At 43.0% G+C, this 17,711-nt stretch overlaps 1 protein-coding gene across 3 annotated transcripts; it reads left to right on the top strand.

Annotated features, from left to right (window-relative positions):
* Positions 1 to 737: 737 nt before the first annotated feature.
* On the top strand, positions 738 to 14,827 carry LOC116392498 (guanine nucleotide-binding protein subunit alpha-11-like). Of its 3 annotated transcripts, XM_031864013.1 has the most exons (8): positions 738 to 1,005; positions 1,380 to 1,542; positions 4,538 to 4,722; positions 5,384 to 5,538; positions 6,695 to 6,823; positions 7,967 to 8,096; positions 8,977 to 9,130; positions 11,721 to 14,827. In XM_031864013.1, exons 2-8 carry the CDS (start codon positions 1,392 to 1,394, stop codon positions 11,924 to 11,926), a joined length of 1,110 nt encoding a protein of 369 aa, XP_031719873.1. In that variant the 5' UTR covers positions 738 to 1,005; positions 1,380 to 1,391; the 3' UTR covers positions 11,927 to 14,827. The 3 variants fall into 3 exon arrangements, with proteins under 3 accessions (XP_031719873.1, XP_031719874.1, XP_031719875.1); XM_031864014.1 differs by having other exon boundaries at positions 738 to 1,542; XM_031864015.1 differs by lacking the exon at positions 11,721 to 14,827 and having other exon boundaries at positions 8,977 to 9,315.
* The last annotated feature ends 2,884 nt before the right edge of the window (positions 14,828 to 17,711 follow it).

Here is a 17,711-nt window from a genome sequence, read left to right as displayed (position 1 = left end):
CGGCTGTTCCAACAGCATTGTGTATTTTGTCATATCCATTCACGTCATGACAGACTCGTGACCAATTTACCGGTATTTGCTTGGGAACAATATAGCAGAGGAGTGGTCAGTATCGACAATGAATCACACACTGTCAGGGAATAACTATACTGTTGCACTATAGCTACAGTTGATTTAACTTCTTAAGCATGCTGCAGGTTTGGTCACATTTCAGTGATGTCATATAGCAGGTGTTTTTCCTGCATGAAAAAAAAATGCTGTGTAACAAGAAAAAGTAAATAGTTCAAAATATCACTTATGTTAAAAGTATTGCAGTATTTTACACAAAATGTACTTTGAGTGAGAGTGTATAAAATGGCCTGTGAGGGTTATTGTTTACCTTTGATGTTAAAGTATATTTTGTTGCAAAAAGAGTATTGAGTAGCATAATAGTATTTACATCGTATTTAAGTATGCTTGTGTAAATGTAATGTCTTAGGCTAAACCACTACTTGTGGTTTATGTGAGGCTTTCAACTACATTCCATTTTTTAGTTTACAATTAGCAAAACGCAGAAATGTACTCCGTTTCATAATAAAAATGTCTCTTTTACGCATAATGTCTAAGAACTACGTTTAATAGCAACAACGTGCTCTTATTTTATAGGCCCAACCGTCTGACTTCCGGCGCTGCCGCGGTTGTTTGCCGCTCTCTTGCCGCGTCCTCGTCGCCCACAGCGCATTCCTGTTACAGTGTTTCCAGCGGACCACGGAGGCTGCACATTCCTCTGTAGGCGCGGTGGACTTTCCCGAGCGGCGGGTTGTTTCGCTTGGGCAAAAAAAGAAAAAAAGATTGTTTTATCAGCCGTAACAGCGGGCCAATGAACGCTGCTCGTGCGCCTCCGCAACAGTAGCTGTTAGCCGCAGGTGGAAGTGGACTGAGGGGACACGGTGGGACATGGACCGCGAGGAACAACCAGAGCGTCAACCTGCCCGACTACAGGGAGTGTGACGGACTGATTTGGAGGTTAGACGCTTCATTGTAACTTCCAAAAGTCCTCTTGAACTAACTTGCAGCAGAAGTTGATTTAAAACGCACTCAACCAGGTGACTTTTTTTTCTCCAAAGATGGCTTTATAACTCCTTTTTAAAGTTAACCTCTGACTTGTTTACATTGGCGCAGATTACTTTCAGTGGTGTCAAAGTAAGATTTCCGGGGTGTCTGTGTGCGTGTGTGTGTGTGTGTGTGTGTGCGTGTTAGAATAAGTCCCGACAGGTCTAATAAGTTAACAAGACAGTAAAAACCAAAAGACATCAAATGGACTTGACGAGGAGTTTACGAACAGTCCTTATCGGCTCATTACACGCAGGCTGATTATTCATTAACAGTTTTCATTTCAGTGGTTTTTGACCATGGCGGGCTGCTGGCACTGGTGCCACCGCCGGTGTGTGTGCTGCCTGTCCGAGGAGGAGAAGACAAACATCGCTGTGGACAATGAGATCAAGAGGATCCTCAAGCAGCAGAAGAAGAAGGAGAGGAAGGAAATCAAAATCCTCCTGCTGGGTCAGTGATTGCACACAGAGCACCTTTGTTCACCTTTTAAGTCAGTGATGGCAGTGTGAGGCCTAAAAAAACAAGACAAAAGAAATAAAAGAAATCTGTGATAACGGATAGATTTATTATACAAATACAATATAGGCCACTATAAAGGAACGCCCGCCATGCAAATGAAAACTGCTTGGCCTGTTTGGTAGCCTGCAGCCCAGAGAGAAAGCTATGTGGAGCATGTGTCACTGTGTGAGTATGCAAATTATGGTCCAGATTGGGATCGGCTGTACCTGCAAACCACAGAAACCTACAAGCCTACTCTACAGCTGGTTGGATGACTTTTTGATGGAGGGGCAGTGTAGAAATTGGGTAGAGAGAGAAAGCTAGAGAGAGAGGGAGGGGTGAGACGTGCCACAAAGGTCCCAAAATCTAACCTGGGACATTACAGTTATGGTCTGCGCTGTTACAACTTAGCTACCAAGGCGCCTCCTTGCTTAATGGCTTAATGTTTCAATGGAGTCGGACAGGTACATCGGTAACTGTCGCACCAACATTGATACCGATATCAGATATCGGGCCGATAATGACTCAAACAGCTTGATCACGTATCGGTGACAATAGGGCCGATCTATTCAATGAGATCCTATGTTTATGTACTTTGTATACTGGAATTTAACTTCCTGTGTAAGTGTTGACCAATTTGTTGGCTGATATATATATATCCATGCAGTCTTATTTTTTGGCAATACGGACAAAATGTATATCCTAATAATCTCAATATTGATGTGGAACAAAAGTATCCAAATCACGTGTTAAAAGTTCAGCTGATGTTCATCACATTGAATAAAATTATTTTTTGAGCGTTATAATGAAACATCCAGTGAAGCAGAGCTGCAGTCTACGCTTATATTTATTATTGATTGATCTGATGATTATTTTTATATTTGTGTCGAAACAAAAGACCCAAAAGTTCAAAGTTATTCAATTTACAATGCAATAAAACACAGAAAAGACAGCAAATACTCACATTTAAAAAGTGAATATTTGGCTTTTTAGTTTTACTGATGAATGACTAAGGATGAATCAATTATCACAAGTGTTGATGTGTTTTCTTTCGATTGTCTAATCGATTCATTGAACCACAACATCTTGATTTGACAAGTGTGCAGCTGGTTTCCTGCAGTGTTTTGTTTTATTGTGAAGGTGCAGTGTGACCTCTCCTGAAAATAAAGAACCACTGCCGCCTCCATTGGGCCAGGGAGGTTTACCACCTCCGGTAAATTTCCTGGGGGAAACCCTGCCATGATATGGAGGGACAGTAAACAATAACATTGATTCGTTGCCCAGTCTTATTTCCTGCATCACTGCGTATAATGACAGGAAGTGACCGCTTGTGTACGGGAACAGGACTGTCAATAGAACTATTTTTTTTCAGCGCTGTTCGGTTGGAGGATTAGATGCTATTCTTCTTAAAGCAGCTTTGAGAAGTGACAGGACAGCGTTCGGCGGAATAAGAAGAGTTTCAGTTTCCTCTTGCAGATGGCTGATTGATTGATAGACATCTCTAAACAACAACTAAATCACTGTTGCTCTGCAACCTGTCTCCATGTGGAGCAACACACAAATAATACACAAACTGACAACTGGTTAAGAGACACAGAAATATGGATAAAATAAAGGAAGCTGTAAAGTGTCAATACAATAATCATTAAAATGAGGCAATCAAAGAAGATGAGTCAAGTTTTTTATCTCAGACATTATTTGACTCGGAGGCTGAAAATCAAGAGCAAAGAGAAACTGCATCTATTAGAGTGACGTCCGGTTCAACAGCATCCTTCAGTCACCTTGTTCTTCTGTTGTGGTTTACTGGTCGTTATCTTTTCATCACTTAACTGCAGACGTAGCTGAGAAACGGCGCTGTAATAACTCACAGTATTGGCTCGTTGAAATTCAGCTTCTGACAACTTGGATTTTAACGCTACTGTTCTTTTCCTAAAGCCGCATATCTATTTACTTCAATTTGACAAAACCCTCCTTTTGACTCGTCATAGCAGCAAACACCAATGGTGTTAATCGTTATTGTTATTAATTAATGAATGAACACTTTTTGCTTTTCATGTTTTCAAATCTAATAACGTCTATCGTTAGCGCTGTTGGTTCCGTTAGCGCTGTTTGCACCGTTACGGTGTTGAAAAGGTTAGCGCTGTTGGTCCTGTTAGCGCTGTTGGCACCGTTAGCGCTGTTGGGACCGTTAGCGCTGTTGGACCCATAAGCGCTGTTAGCACCGTTAGCTTCTAGCCGAGAGCCAATCTCGTGTATAGCACCTTTAAGGTTGAATCCTTCTTCTGGCTACATTAAAGCTGCATTATTTTTATTTTTTTCGCCACATGGGGCATGTGACAGACTATAGACAACATTGGCCTCATGAAGGTAATCTTTTACACATCCAGCAGACGCAGAGCATCAGTGACATAGATTTTGAGTCTTGTTTCTGGCGACCAGGTTGGATTCTCCTTTTAGCTCTGTTTTGGTCTCACCAACTCCTGATATCAGGCACTTTAGCTGCTAAATGCTTCACTATGTCCACCTGCTAGCTGTTAACTTGGTCTGCAGTTCGGTGCTGAGCAGAATCTAGTTAGTCTATCAGACCATTTAAAAACTGCAAGCTAAACTCAGGGAAAATGTTTAAAGCTCCTCTAACATTTCCTCATTCCAGGAATGAGGAAGAGTGCCCATCAGATCCAACTTCTGACAAGTTTCAGTGTCCTTTTCAGCGACTATTTTTAAATCACATTTATCTGTTTCAGTTTCTTCAACCAATTCCACAGTCACACCTTCAGTTCACCTGACCTGCGTGTCTTTGGGCTGTGGGAGGAAGCTGGGAAACATGGAGGAAACCCATAAAGACACAAGCAGAGCATAAATAAACAGAGGCCCAAATAAACACCTCTGAGCTGCCCTGATGACAGAATTGTAATAATATTTGTTTTGGTCGTTATCATATTCTCAGGTACCGGTGAGAGCGGGAAAACTACCTTCATCAGACAGATGAGGATCATCCACGGACGAGGCTTCTCAGAGGAGGAGAGGAGGAGCTTTTGTAAATGCATCTACCAGAACATTCTCACAGCCATGAAGGCCATGACGGGAGCCATGGCCACTCTCAAAATCCCCTACTTCAATCCCAAGAACGAGGTACGAGGCGGGACCGCGAAACGGTCACCCCACAGGTTGAAACTGTTAGCTCTGTCACCACTGGAGCTGTTGTTCGCGCTGTTAGCGCTGTTAGCGCTGTTAGCGCTGTTAGCTTCTAGGCTCAGACATCCCTGTGTTCAGAGTCGTGTGCATGCAAACCTATGTGTATGCGTTGTAGCTGTGTGCTGTAGTGTGCCAATCACATGTCGCATTTAATCGAAGAACACTTGCGGTAATTGGCTGTGAGCAAAACCATACAAAAAGTCTTTTTTTTTGGTGGATCTGAGCACAAAAAGGATCGATTGCAGGTATCGTTAGACGGGAGAAGTTTCGATACCTTCTGGTACCGGGTTATTTCGGTTGATACCTTCAAAGATACCGATACCCAGCCCTTACCTCAACACACATGAACACAAACACACTCACTTACTCACAAACAAGTAAACGTCAGCACAGGTGTGCGGGCGTCAGGGTAAGTGCCCTCACTGGAGTCCTGAGATTGTGCCCACATTAAACAAGAGGGCACAGAAACACACACAGCATTTTGTAGTCTATAAGAAGAAGCAGGCAGTGTTACCATGAACACCGAAAGAGTTTTGTAAGACGTCACAAATACGGCACTGCACAAACGTTTGTGTACCGATCTCTCGCTGTCTTTCAGATCTACGCCAAGTGGCTGCAGGACGTAAACACAGTGCAGATCAGCCAGCTGGAGCGCGGCTACGTTGACGCAGTCCGCCGCCTCTGGGCAGATTCGGGCATCCGGGTCTGTTACAGCCGGCGCTGCGAGTACCAGCTCCTGGACTCCACAGAGTAGTAAGTAGCTGTGGCTTATCGAAACTGACATCTTCTGGTTGGCTGACCAAAAAATCAGAACACGGATATTTAAGTTCGGAGGATAGAAGACAGAAAATTGTTGCTTTTCAGAACCAGTTTATGTCACAACAGTCACAGAAGTAGTTGTTGACAATAGTTTGTCAATTGTCTAAAACTGTCTGCGTGACTAGCTTGCTCTAGGAATAAGACCTTTGAACACAAGCAGCAACATGTACACATGCTATCATTCTGATATCAAAGAGATGTCACATTAATGTGGCCACATCTGACCTTCACATCGGACAAAAAAAAAAAACTGTCCATCTAGAAAAATTGTCTTAAGCTTCTGTTTTTCTAACTGGTGAGTTTAAGGAGGGCGGCAGAAGCCGTGTACTTATTAGTTTCCATTTTTTCAGTCTTTTTTTCATACTCAGTTGTAGTTTTCTTTTACGTTTGTGATTTCAAACAATCTTTTTATTATCTTAAAAGTCGGACGGTTTTTTTTCTTGACTTGAGCCTCATTTTGTTTTTTGCCTTCGTATCAGCAACCAGAACTAGTTTATAGTTATTTTGTACTGAGACCACTGGAGGGGGCTAGTTCTTCACACACCGTACTGCATAAGGCCATGTTCAAACCACCTGTTGATCAAAGAGTATTTGAGGAAGCAAACTGATTAGGAGAACGTGAATAAAGTCACCGTACAGAGTCTTTGTAATCAAGGTGAAAAGAGTGAACATACAGTAGATATGAGCCTCACGCTCAAAGTATCTGATGTGTCACCGAACAAAAGGCTCAGCCTGCCTCTGGTTTTCTCTCTTCTATTGCTGTCCTGTCCTGTGTTTACCCAGCAGCTCAATCATCACCATGTGTATGATAAGAGACGGGCAGTAGCTAATGACAGCTTGTATCAACACCGGCCATAAAGCCGCCGTCTGTACACAGGGTGATATGGACTCACTCCACTCCCTTCTTGTATTTTTAATCACTATATATATATATATATATATATATATACACACCATCGTACATCTTGTGTCACTTCAGTTTGTTTAACACGGTTGAGGCTGGATTTGGTGTAAACAGAGACATTATGTTTCACTAGAGGTCCCCTGTTGTGTCAAACAGACTCTTCTCTTGTTTCTCCTCCACCTCCAGCTACATGAGCAACCTGGACCGCATCTCTGCCCCGGACTACATCCCCACAGAACAGGACGTTCTGCGAGTTCGATTCCCCACCACGGGCATCCACGACTACTCGTTCACCATCAAGAACATCACACTAAGGTGGCCGGTCTTCAGATTACCAACCTGTCAGACAGACAAACGAATCCAATACTGACGCTATTCACTGCACGGTGGGAAAAGAAAAGGAAAAAAAGAGGCTTTGTCTGCTCACGCCTGTTTGGATGCAACAGGATCATATTTCTGATTGAGTCTGTACACAGCCCCTGCCGGGAAGCGGGGTGTCGCTCTCTGGGTTTATTTATAACACGTTTCTTTCACACGGTGTTCCTCCGAAGTTAACTTTGCAGGAACACCGTGTTCCCAAATGAAATGACACCTGCTCTTAAATCAGGAGGTATATAGCGCAGAATCAAAATAACCTAACCCTGAAGAAAAGCTTAGACTTGGTTGTACGAATCACGGATGAAGCCGTTATTACCGTGTCGTGCACGCAGCTATGCCCAGTCTGCACACTGGCGAGACACCACAAAGTCATGAAAGCCAGATTGAGCATTTATGTTTAAACAAAAACTACAAAAAGAGTACAAAAAGTGAAGAATACCACCTTGAAAAATCGCGACAATCAAATTTTCAGACCTTGTTTGTCTACAACAAGGTGAATAAATCACTGACAAAAATCTGACTTCCAATGTTGATTTTAGCGTGTTTCTGTCCATATCAGGTAAACAGCGTGGACATCACAGCAATTTAAAGTGGAAACAGACAACTTCCCTCCTCCTCCTCCCTCGCCTAATTGTTTCCAAGTGGTGTTATTAACACAAAGACAACTGGATCGCTTTCCGTTTTTTCTTTTACAGCCCAACAACACGGGCCATTTCTGCTTACATTAGATACTCTTTAGTTACTGGGGAAAGCTACCGATAGCTACCGAGGTAAACAAAAGCGCTATCCTCTTCCTGCAATGGGTGACACACTTGCTTTGTGCTATAACAAATGGCAGACAGAATTGCAGAGTGAAAGTGAGGCTCATAGGGAAGCAATCCAAATGCAGAGTCATCATTCTACAGCCATTACATTCTGCAGAACCAAGTACAGAACCAAAACAACAGAAAATGTGTCAGTCTAAATACTTGGTGACTGCTCTGCATTTACGTTGATTTGAACAGAATTAGCACCGATGATTCCTTGTCGGAGGATTCAAACTGTACTCTTCCTGACATCTTCTCCTCCGTTCCCGGACAGGATTGTAGACGTGGGCGGTCAGAAGTCGGAGCGTCGGAAGTGGATCCACTGTTTCGAAAACGTCACCTCGCTCATCTTCCTGGCCTCCCTCAGCGAGTACGACCAGGTCTTGGAGGAGAGAGAGACCATCGTAAGATCACTGAGAAACTAACAGAAGCAACCTCATCTGAAACTACACTCAAAATAACAGAAGCAATCTATCAGGACTAAGATCCTTTACTGAAGTAAAAGTAGTTCTACCAGAATACTCCATTATAAAAGTCTTTATTCATCATTATGCAGAGGAGAGCCCAATGTTTGTATGCACACAGTATCGTATTGCAGAGCTGCAACAAATATTAAAAATGAGTAAGCAACCATTAGATATTCAAATATTCTTTGATTTAAACACACTAATTGATTATTAAAATAATTGTTAGTTGCAGACCTATATCATCGGATTATTATTTCTGCAGCATTAACAAATACAGACTTTTAACAATGTAATTAGTCGAAGTGGAGCTACTTCTAACCACTTTATAAACGGTTTGGTAGCTTTCATCTTTAATATTTCAACTGATTGGAGGCTTTGAATTAAAGATCTGAATCTTAAAATGAACTAGTAACTACAGCTGTTATACAAATATAGCAAATATAATGTAATCTATTCACCTCTGAGATGTAGTAGTACATCCATCCATCTTCTCGTCTGTGTCTCATCCGAACCTTTTGTCACTGCAGTCATTTCCTCCGTCCACCAGCAGGCTTCACTCTCGCACAAGAGAACGCTCTCCCCCCTCTGCTGCCCCCCCGTCACTAAGCTGTTTATCTGTCGCAGACACTTTTTAGACTGCCAACACATTCATTAACCTCTACAGAGGCCCGTGTGCTCCAGACCCCTCTCTCTCTTTAAAGGACTGCTTCCTCTGCTTCAGACATCCAGATCCCCCCCCCCCACACACACACACACACACCCCTGTATGTTAAGCTAAAGCTCAGAGTGCTGTATCTGACTCTGTCTCCGTCTTCAGAACCGTATGCATGAGAGTCTGGCTTTGTTCTACACCACCATCCATTCTCCTTGGTTCTTCAACACCTCCATCATCCTCTTCCTCAACAAGACTGACATCCTGGCAGACAAAGTCCAGACCTCTGACCTGCAGAAATACTTCCCCAGCTTCACAGGTAAGCAGAGGGTGCCTGTTTGTTTGTTTGTTTGTTAATAGTGAGGTTACATGGTACTGACGGCCACCACTTTCCAGACTGAATTATTACAATATATTGACATTTTGTAAAGACACTTCGTGAATTAATCATCATACGAATGATTTTTCCATCATGAGATTTACTTTTTTTAACTATGGATTGCATGACGTTCAGCACCCCCCCCCACCCCCCCCCCCCCCCCCCCCCCCGTGATGAATTGTAATAACTTTGGTGATCCCTTAACTTTTCTTCAAGCTCAAAAAGCAGGTGAAATGTTACATTGTCCAATACTTTGGTTTATGACCAACTCTTTGTAAAACGAATGTACGATGAGAGTAATGTGTAACCGGAGTCAAATTCCATGTATGCGCACGCATACATGGCCAATAAAGCTGATTCTGATTCTGATAATGACAATCCCTTACGCCTCAGCTGTACTAATTAGCAAATGTTAGCATGCTAACACGCTAAAGTAAGGCCATGATCAGACAGAGTGCGTTTTAGCAGCTGATTTGTGTAATTGTTTTCAATGAGAGTGAAGCGTTTTGAGCACCGCTTTTGCGTTTCTCTGCTCTATGCGCCTTGCGTTTGGCATTAGCGCTTTGAGGTAAAGAAAAATCAAATCCGAGTGGAAGTTGCTCTTTTTTTACTTATTGTGGTTACTTTGACTGGATACCCGCCACCCAACAACAGTTTCCTAATGTCACTGACGTCTTCATACAAAGGCAGCATTGGGTTTCATACAGGCTCCCCTCTGACTTTAACTTTATTTTTAGGTTTATTTCGTAACATCTGCCCTGAGACTACAGATGAAAAATAGCCTCTTGGCTAACTCTGGCGCATTTACAGCAATGTTGTATTAAAGTGCACCGTCCCGTATCAAATAAACCAATAAAAAAAAATCCATCACAGTAAAGTGAAGCAGAATTGAATCTTAATCTCGTTAAATCTAAAATCGAAATCCTGAAGAAGTTTGTAGGGTAGCATCATAGTCGCTATGGAGAGAGTGACGCGCTTAATGGATGTGCTCCAGTAAATTCCGACCAGGATGGAAAAACCTTTATTTCCATTTTGAGTATTAATTTTAAGAGCTATAAATACGACGGTTGCAATGTTGTTTTCCTCCTCTGACCAATTTGCTTTGGGCATGCAGCTCCCTCATCACATCCTGCTGCACCCACTACAATAATGTGTCATTGAAAAATAAATAAAAAATGTACTTTGCCCAGTGATTTGAGCCGCAGTGTGTCCCTGACTCTGAACGCGCCATCGCTGTCCTGGTGTCAGCATAACATCCTTCCATCTTTTTTAGCTAACGCTATTTCTTTCTTTCTCTTTGCACACACACACACGCACACACACGGTTGCAAATGAGTCACTTCCAGGTACTTGGTGTGGTTAATGATGTGGCTGCAGCCTGTAGGTCTGCTGGTGTGCCCCAACAGTCCCCCCTCCTCCCCACGACCCCCCTCCCTCCACCCTCTGTTACTCATGGCAACCCAGACCAATACCGAGCTTTCCACAAGCCCCGCACCCCCCCCCCCCCAACCAACCAGTGTAAATGTGTGAGGGGTGTGTATGTGTGCAAGGTGGGAATTAGGGACTTCAAGTGATTGTGTGATTGTGTGGTTGTGTGTGTGTGTGTGTGTGTGTGTGTGTTTGTGCAGTACGACCAGTGTTTTACCATCAGTGATAAAATAGTGACTCACACAGGGTCAAGCTACTTGATGTCAATTCAACGTTAACAACAACTGTGAGCCGTTCGTACCTCTGACTGCTAATGCTGCCGTGTTCCTGTGTGGCCCTCCTAACCGCTGCTGTAACCACAAGGCTGCTGTAGTCCTACAAAACGTTAACACTGAGAGAGGCTCGGTGGGTTGGACCAGAGCTGAATTGATTCGTTAATTAAACGATTATTCTGGTGACGCAGAAGCCATTTATCAAGTAAAAAAAAACACAAACAATCACTGCTTACAGCTTTTTATGTTTAATTTAGGGCTGCAACCAATGATTATTTTAATTTGATTGTCTATCTATTTCCTCAATTAATCAATTATTCATTTTGATTATAATAATGAGATGGCCTTTTCTTTTGTCCCAAGATTGTTAAGAATTTAGAGAATGAAGAAGGATTGTGTTTCCGTATTCTAGCCTCACTTGTAATTTAGTTTGATAATGTTGCATTGCAACCTAAATTCATCTGTTATGTTGTGTTCACACCAAACGCGGCGCGAATTATTCACGCGACAAGATTACATACAAAGTCTATGCACAGACACGATGAGACTGGAGTGACGCAAATTTGCGATGGTGCGGCGCGTTGGGCCAAAACGCCCCAAACGTGTGAGTTTAACCTATTTCGTACTAAGCAGAAATAGGTTATTTTTTCCCTGGTTGATGGCGAACAGTTGAACGGCTTCCAGGGCGATAAGCCACGCCCCCTCTCCGGCCCGTCTAGCGCGATTCACGTGAATGAACACAAAGTCCCCGGCGAGACTGCCGAATCGCATCATTCGCGGTGCGTTTGGTGTGAACACGGCATTACTGTCCTTCTCGTCTCTGTTAACAGGTAAGAGGCATGACCCCGAGGACGCCAAGAACTACATACGCAAGCTGTACGAGCAGCAGGCCGCCAACCGCGACAAAAGGGACGAGTGGAAGACTCTGTACCCGCACTTCACCTGCGCTACAGACACCAACAACATCCGCAGGGTCTTCAGCGACGTCAAGGACACGGTTCTGCTCAAGTCTCTCAGGGACTACGGGGTTATCTGAAGCTTCTCACACGGACATGGACGTGGAGAACAGGAGGAAGACGGTGGTCCTTGACCCTGCCTGCACGATTCACTTCCACTTTCTCTTTTTCTATGATTTTGTTTTCTGAGGCAACAATCAGACCATCGTCCTTCCGCCATGCTTCTGTCCACCCCTCATCCTCCTGATCGTCTTCTCTTATCGAGTCTTAATGCAGAAGGGAAGGTGGAGAACAAAAAGGCCAAGTTTGTACTCATCTCTCACCTTCACCACCCCCACTCTCGCCTCCTCTTCTTCTCGAGTAGAAAACGTGAAGACGTTTAGGGAGATTGGAAGAGACAACTAGACTTCTGATCAGGGAGCGAGGAACCATTAACCCCCCCCCCCCACCTTGTTGAGTGTTTGGTTGATGCAGTGACTGAATTGAACCATAATTTAAGAGATGCTATCAAGTACTGTGCTGCAGTTAACGGAGTAATGACTTTTACAATTGGAGATGGGGCCATGCTTGGGTACACCAACCTGCCACTCACATTTCTAACGCTTTTCTTTTTGGGTCCACCAGGTACAAACACTGTAAACACAAAAACAGTTTCTATTGTGTAACATAAATAGCAATACACGAGGTACAATCCACTGCTCCATTTATTATCAGACATCCTGAATTGGGGTATTTTCTCTCTGCGATTAATGTCACCACAGTCTTCGTCAGAGAGCCAAAATCCTTATTGACTACAGTTATCTCACACTGGCAGTACTGCTATCTGTTCGGCACCGTCTCCACCAATTATTATGTGCAGAAAGATTGAGTGACCAGCATCTTTGGCGTCGATACCTGGTGTGATAACATCCTTTAGGTTCACCTCCAGTAGGCTGAACAACAGGTGAGTGAGTCTTCAATCAGTACAAACAGTGAGTGAAAATCAAATGATTCAACAACTGGATACTTCTGGCCTCTGTTCAAGAGTTTTGCAGATAGAGCACAATTTCTTCCATTTTTTTTTTTTTAAATGAAATTTTCTAATTCAAACGTAAACTCTAAACTGTTTTTGGTCGGTGGATCCACCTGTTGTTGGCGTGCGTCAGTTTCATTGCAGAGCAACAGATTAGTTCACCGTCTCAAAGCTAATTATCCGTGTTGTCTTACCGGTACGAGGGGAAAGATAAGCTCATGAAGGAGGAGGTTTGAATGGTTTATGTTCAAAACACTGGAGCTAAAAGTACTTTAAAGCAGCTATAGTCAACATTTTTAGATTAACAGTGGATACTTGTGTGACTGTTAGCTCTACGGAGCGTTAGCATCTTTTAGCCTGCAACTTTAGTCTGTGTTCTGGTTTACTCTCGCCGCTCTCATACTGTTGTTTACCGACGCAACAGGCAGCTGTTTTGAGCAAAAGAGTTTGGATTAAATCTCTGTATGCTACCTGCCCAGCGTGAAGCATCAGACAGACACAGTGAGCGACTCGCTGGTGAACACAGTGGAGCATTTAGCAGCTAAAGAGACAGATGTTTCTCTCAGGAGTTGGTGGAGAACAAAAACGGAGGGTGAATATTGGACTTCCATTCACCAACTAAATGAATGCTTATGTTTCACCATAACTGCTGTTTTCTAGGTTCTCCATATACAAATTACAAGGTGTCAATGTTGGGACTCAAAATATCAGCTAAAGCTGGTTCTAGAGCTTAAAAGTCTATATTTCAGAGTGTCAAATATACGAATGGTCACAGTATCTGAAATGAACCTGTTTTGTACGTTTCAACATTCAGTCTCCATAAAGCAATAAAGCCAACAGCGGATTATGCACCCCTCAAAGCAATAATGCACAACAGTGAAATCAATGCCATGAACTTGAGCACAAATCACAGACGGAGGCTGACAAGCTTTAAAAGGTCACGAGTGAAAGAACTGAGAAAACAGCTCGATTCACACGACGACTTCAAACCAACGACGGTGAAAAAAAACAAACATCCAACGGGCGATCTGCTGAGTAAAGAGTAAATAATATTAACATGAACTCTAGGCACATCCTAGATTTCGGCTGCTGTTTTGTTCATTGTATATAGACTGTTTTGATCTCCACACTACATTTACTGATGACTACTTTGGATTGAGTTTTGACTGCTGTATTTTTTTAATACCGTTTACCAAACTGTGATCGTCTAGAGAACTACTTTTTGGCATCGGGAAACCTCCTCTCATAGGGTGACAAGTGAATTATTTTGTGTAGACTCAGGTGGAGGAAGTGGGCAATTCTTTTGTTTTCCAGTGAATATTAAAAACAAACTTTTGAAACACACCGCTCTGCTTCCCTTTGTTTGTCTCCTCTGGCAGACATGGACAGAGAGTGTCTCCTTGTGTGTCTGTGTGGTGCGTTTTCTCTGTCACCAACACTAAGATGGTCTCACAGGCTGCCATCACATGCTCGCTGTGACTCGCAGTTTGCAAATAAAACAATTGGGATTTGCATAGGATTGACACACGGGGTTTTTTATCACGCCGTACTCATTTCAGAACATGGTGTCACATCCATTAAAGGGGAAAACTTACCATGTTCAGAGTCTGAAAATGTAGACAGTTGAGGGTAGTCCAGGCTTTACACAGTTGTTTACGTAAGCTGTCTTATTCCTCCACCCTGCTTGCAGAGGCAAAGTAGTTCCCCATAAGAGTGACAAATGGCTTTTTAGTTTTCTTCGAGCGCGAATCCACTGACAGCAAAAGAGCACGTCGCGTGACACGTTTACATAACAAATATTATGCAGATAGACAGATAGTGAAGCATGTCCCCGAGTAATTTCACTGTAACACACACACACACACACTGTGGCTGGTAGTGGCTGTCAGAGCACCGCACCACGGGAGTGTGAGGGTGTGATCCTGTGGCCCTGGTGACTGTCAATCTCATCCAGACGACTTGACATTCTCAAGAGTGTGTGCAAAAAAGAAGTACAGGGATGTGTGTGTGTGTGTGTGTGTGTGTGTGTGTGTGTGTGTGTGTGTGTGCATATGTAATCCTCCCAGACAGTGACCTGGGTATGGCAGTCCTACTGCCTCAGTCTAACAGCTTTGTCTGCAGTTGAAGGTGCCTTGTTATTTAATGGTTACTTTCACTCCACTATATTTACAACATTAGCATTGGCAACTTCCTGCTGTTTAAAATCTAAACGTAGCAGTTATTCTGCTCTCGCTTTGTACAGGAAAGCTTAGCAGATGGCTAGTAGATCCATGAAATAAAGACCCAGGAATCCATAGTAGAGTGCAGGGCTTTTAGTGGGAATTATTTGTAAAACTGGAAACATAGCATGAAATATGGCCAAATATGGTCATTAACATGAGACTTGCCTGACTAGTTAGCGTCTAAGCTAATATTAACATTGATGTTAGTGGAGGAATGCTAATGGCGATTAGCATCTATTACTACAACACAAACGTTATCCTAAAACAGCAAATATCATAGTAGATATGTACATGCTACATACAGAAATACTTACAGACAGTAACCGCAGCATGTCCTCTCAGTAGAGTCAGAAACAAAGAAGAAACTAACTACGGCAAGAGAGGAGGGATAAATATAAGAACAGAAATGCAATAACATTCTACACCACTTGGTGTCTCTGATGCAACACAGAAACACCAATCACGAGGACACATGATGATCTATATTAGTGCAGAAAGTCGGATTATTGCAGTGTAAACATGCAAAAGTACAGGACAAGTAATGATCTGACATTGACTGACTGCAGACTCCTCACTCACTACTCTTAACCTGATTCGCTGCTTGTTTTTGAGTTTGAATGAAGTGTGTTTTAAGACACCTTACAGCCCATTGATGTTTAAGAGGTCAACCAATTGTGGGTTGTATTCATTCACTCACACAACGCAGCGTACAGTGCATTATAATCCAAGTAATGGAGATCTGGGTGGGTCAAAAAAACACCTGTCACGCATTGGTGTCCTGTGTGAAAGTAGAAATCAATGTTGATTCGTCACGTAATTATCGTACTCAAGTAACTACCGTACTTAAGTAACTATCGTACTCACGTAACGTCACTTCCGTAGTTAGTAATTGTAACCCAAACCACAAACTCGCGGAAATTGACACGGTTGCTGGACATTCGTAAGAGAACGCACGAAAATGAGGAATAACTTTTCATAAGATATCATACAAACTGTTGGACGAGGATATGTTGGTTCCACCACCTCATTCACATCCAGGGCAAGAGAACAGTAGTTTGGTTTTCTGCTGTAAGACTCATCACTACCGACTTGAATCCTCTGCATGAGCTCCAGTTTGGGGGCAGACCCAATTTTGCATGGCTGACATTTAAATTGATGGATTCCTCTGGGACTGTGTGTCTCCTATATATTGCATGTGCTGGCAAAGATGAGGGGATTTGACAACAGGTGGGAAGCCAGGCTTTGGTGGACCATCGCTGATAATTAGGGATTTGTTTATGTAAATCTCAACTCCGTCAGATACCACCTTGCTGTTCCCATCTCGCCTGCACCCCAGCAGCTTACATTTACTCAGCTCCCCTGGGTGCCGAGCGACTTGGTGAGAGGTCCAGCAGCTCGTGTGATCTCCTGAGCAGAAGCAGAGCTGAGATGTGTGGCGCAGGTTAGCCGCTGGCTTGTTGCTGTGGACTGTCTGTTGCTGATAAGAGCCGGTCAAAGCTTTTTCCATTTCCTACAATGCTCCTTTAAAGCAGATACACGCCTGCTGTGCACTTATCAAACATACGCTGCACATAAACAGATGAACACACAGATTCTAGCGTGGGCTGCAATCACAACAACTACCTGTCAAGATTAGTGGGTAAAAATAGCCGCGATGGTCTGAACACCTGTAGAACACGATGAGACCCGATGCAGCAGAGTGAGGCTGTGAATGTTCAGAGAGGTGCAGGTTTAACTGTGTGCTGATTGTTGACGCTGTAGTTTGTGATGTTGAATGTGGATTGCATCAAGCACTCTGCGCCTTTTCACCGGGGCAGAGGAGATGTTCTCCGACAGGTCTTTTTCAAAGCCTCTGCAGCATATGGGCACGGAGGAAAAAAATTTAAAAAAAAGGTGCTTATCAGCAGAAGAAATGAATCAATTTGCCAGCATGAATCACCACTCGGTTTCCCAAAAAACAGCTCCAGGATTTGCAACAGCAGCTGGCCCTTTGTAGCCTTGCTGTGTGCCGTTTCAAAAACATTGCGCAACTCGGAGGGGGCCAGAGCTCGAATGCATCGATAAACCCTTCAGGATCTTGATCTGGTTTAACAAGACCTCTCCGAGTTCTGAAAACCATTTAAGAAAAAAAGCACAAATAAGAGTTTTTAATAAGCAATACAATCTAAAGTAATGTTGCGCTTTACTTCCGTTCATGTTCTACAGCCAGCCTGTTTATGGGCTTTTTGTTTTGTCGTCGTTGTTGGAGATGATATCACAGCTAATAATTCAGCTGCACAAAATGATTATGGTGATGAGAAACATGATGGCAACGATGTTGATAATGATGAAAAAGACGAAAAAAAACACATTTATTTTCTGATGCGTTCTCTGCTCAGCATCACCTGGCTCGGACTGCACCTTGTGCTTTGATGAGTGATTTTTTAGAAACTGCTGTAGGGCTTTTGGTTTATTAATGTGGAGTAACACAAAACGTTCCCAATTAAAGCAATTAAAGATGAAAAACATGAAATCCCCAAAGATTGGATTTCCGAGGTTGGTAAATTTCCTGGAAATTCAAATTCTCCGTGAATTAAAAAGAATGTAAAATGTGTCCACAAGCAAGAATAGGGAATCGAATAAAGAGAGGCA

This window comes from Anarrhichthys ocellatus, unplaced genomic scaffold (genome assembly GCF_004355925.1).
Source record: "Anarrhichthys ocellatus isolate YVR2014 unplaced genomic scaffold, GSC_Weel_1.0 scaffold30, whole genome shotgun sequence".
Taxonomy (NCBI): Eukaryota; Metazoa; Chordata; class Actinopteri; order Perciformes; family Anarhichadidae; genus Anarrhichthys; species Anarrhichthys ocellatus.
Note: the sequence above shows the minus strand (reverse complement) of the source record. Positions and strands in the feature narration are given on the sequence as shown.

Coding starts and splice junctions, on each gene's coding strand:
- LOC116392498 (XM_031864013.1), top strand. CDS start 1,392: ATGGCGGGCTGCTGGCACTGGTGCCACCGCCGGTGTGTGTGCTGCCTG. Junction 8,097..8,976: donor TGGAGGAGAGAGAGACCATC/GTAAGATCACTG, acceptor CTCCGTCTTCAG/AACCGTATGCATGAGAGTCT. Junction 9,131..11,720: donor ATACTTCCCCAGCTTCACAG/GTAAGCAGAGGG, acceptor CTCTGTTAACAG/GTAAGAGGCATGACCCCGAG.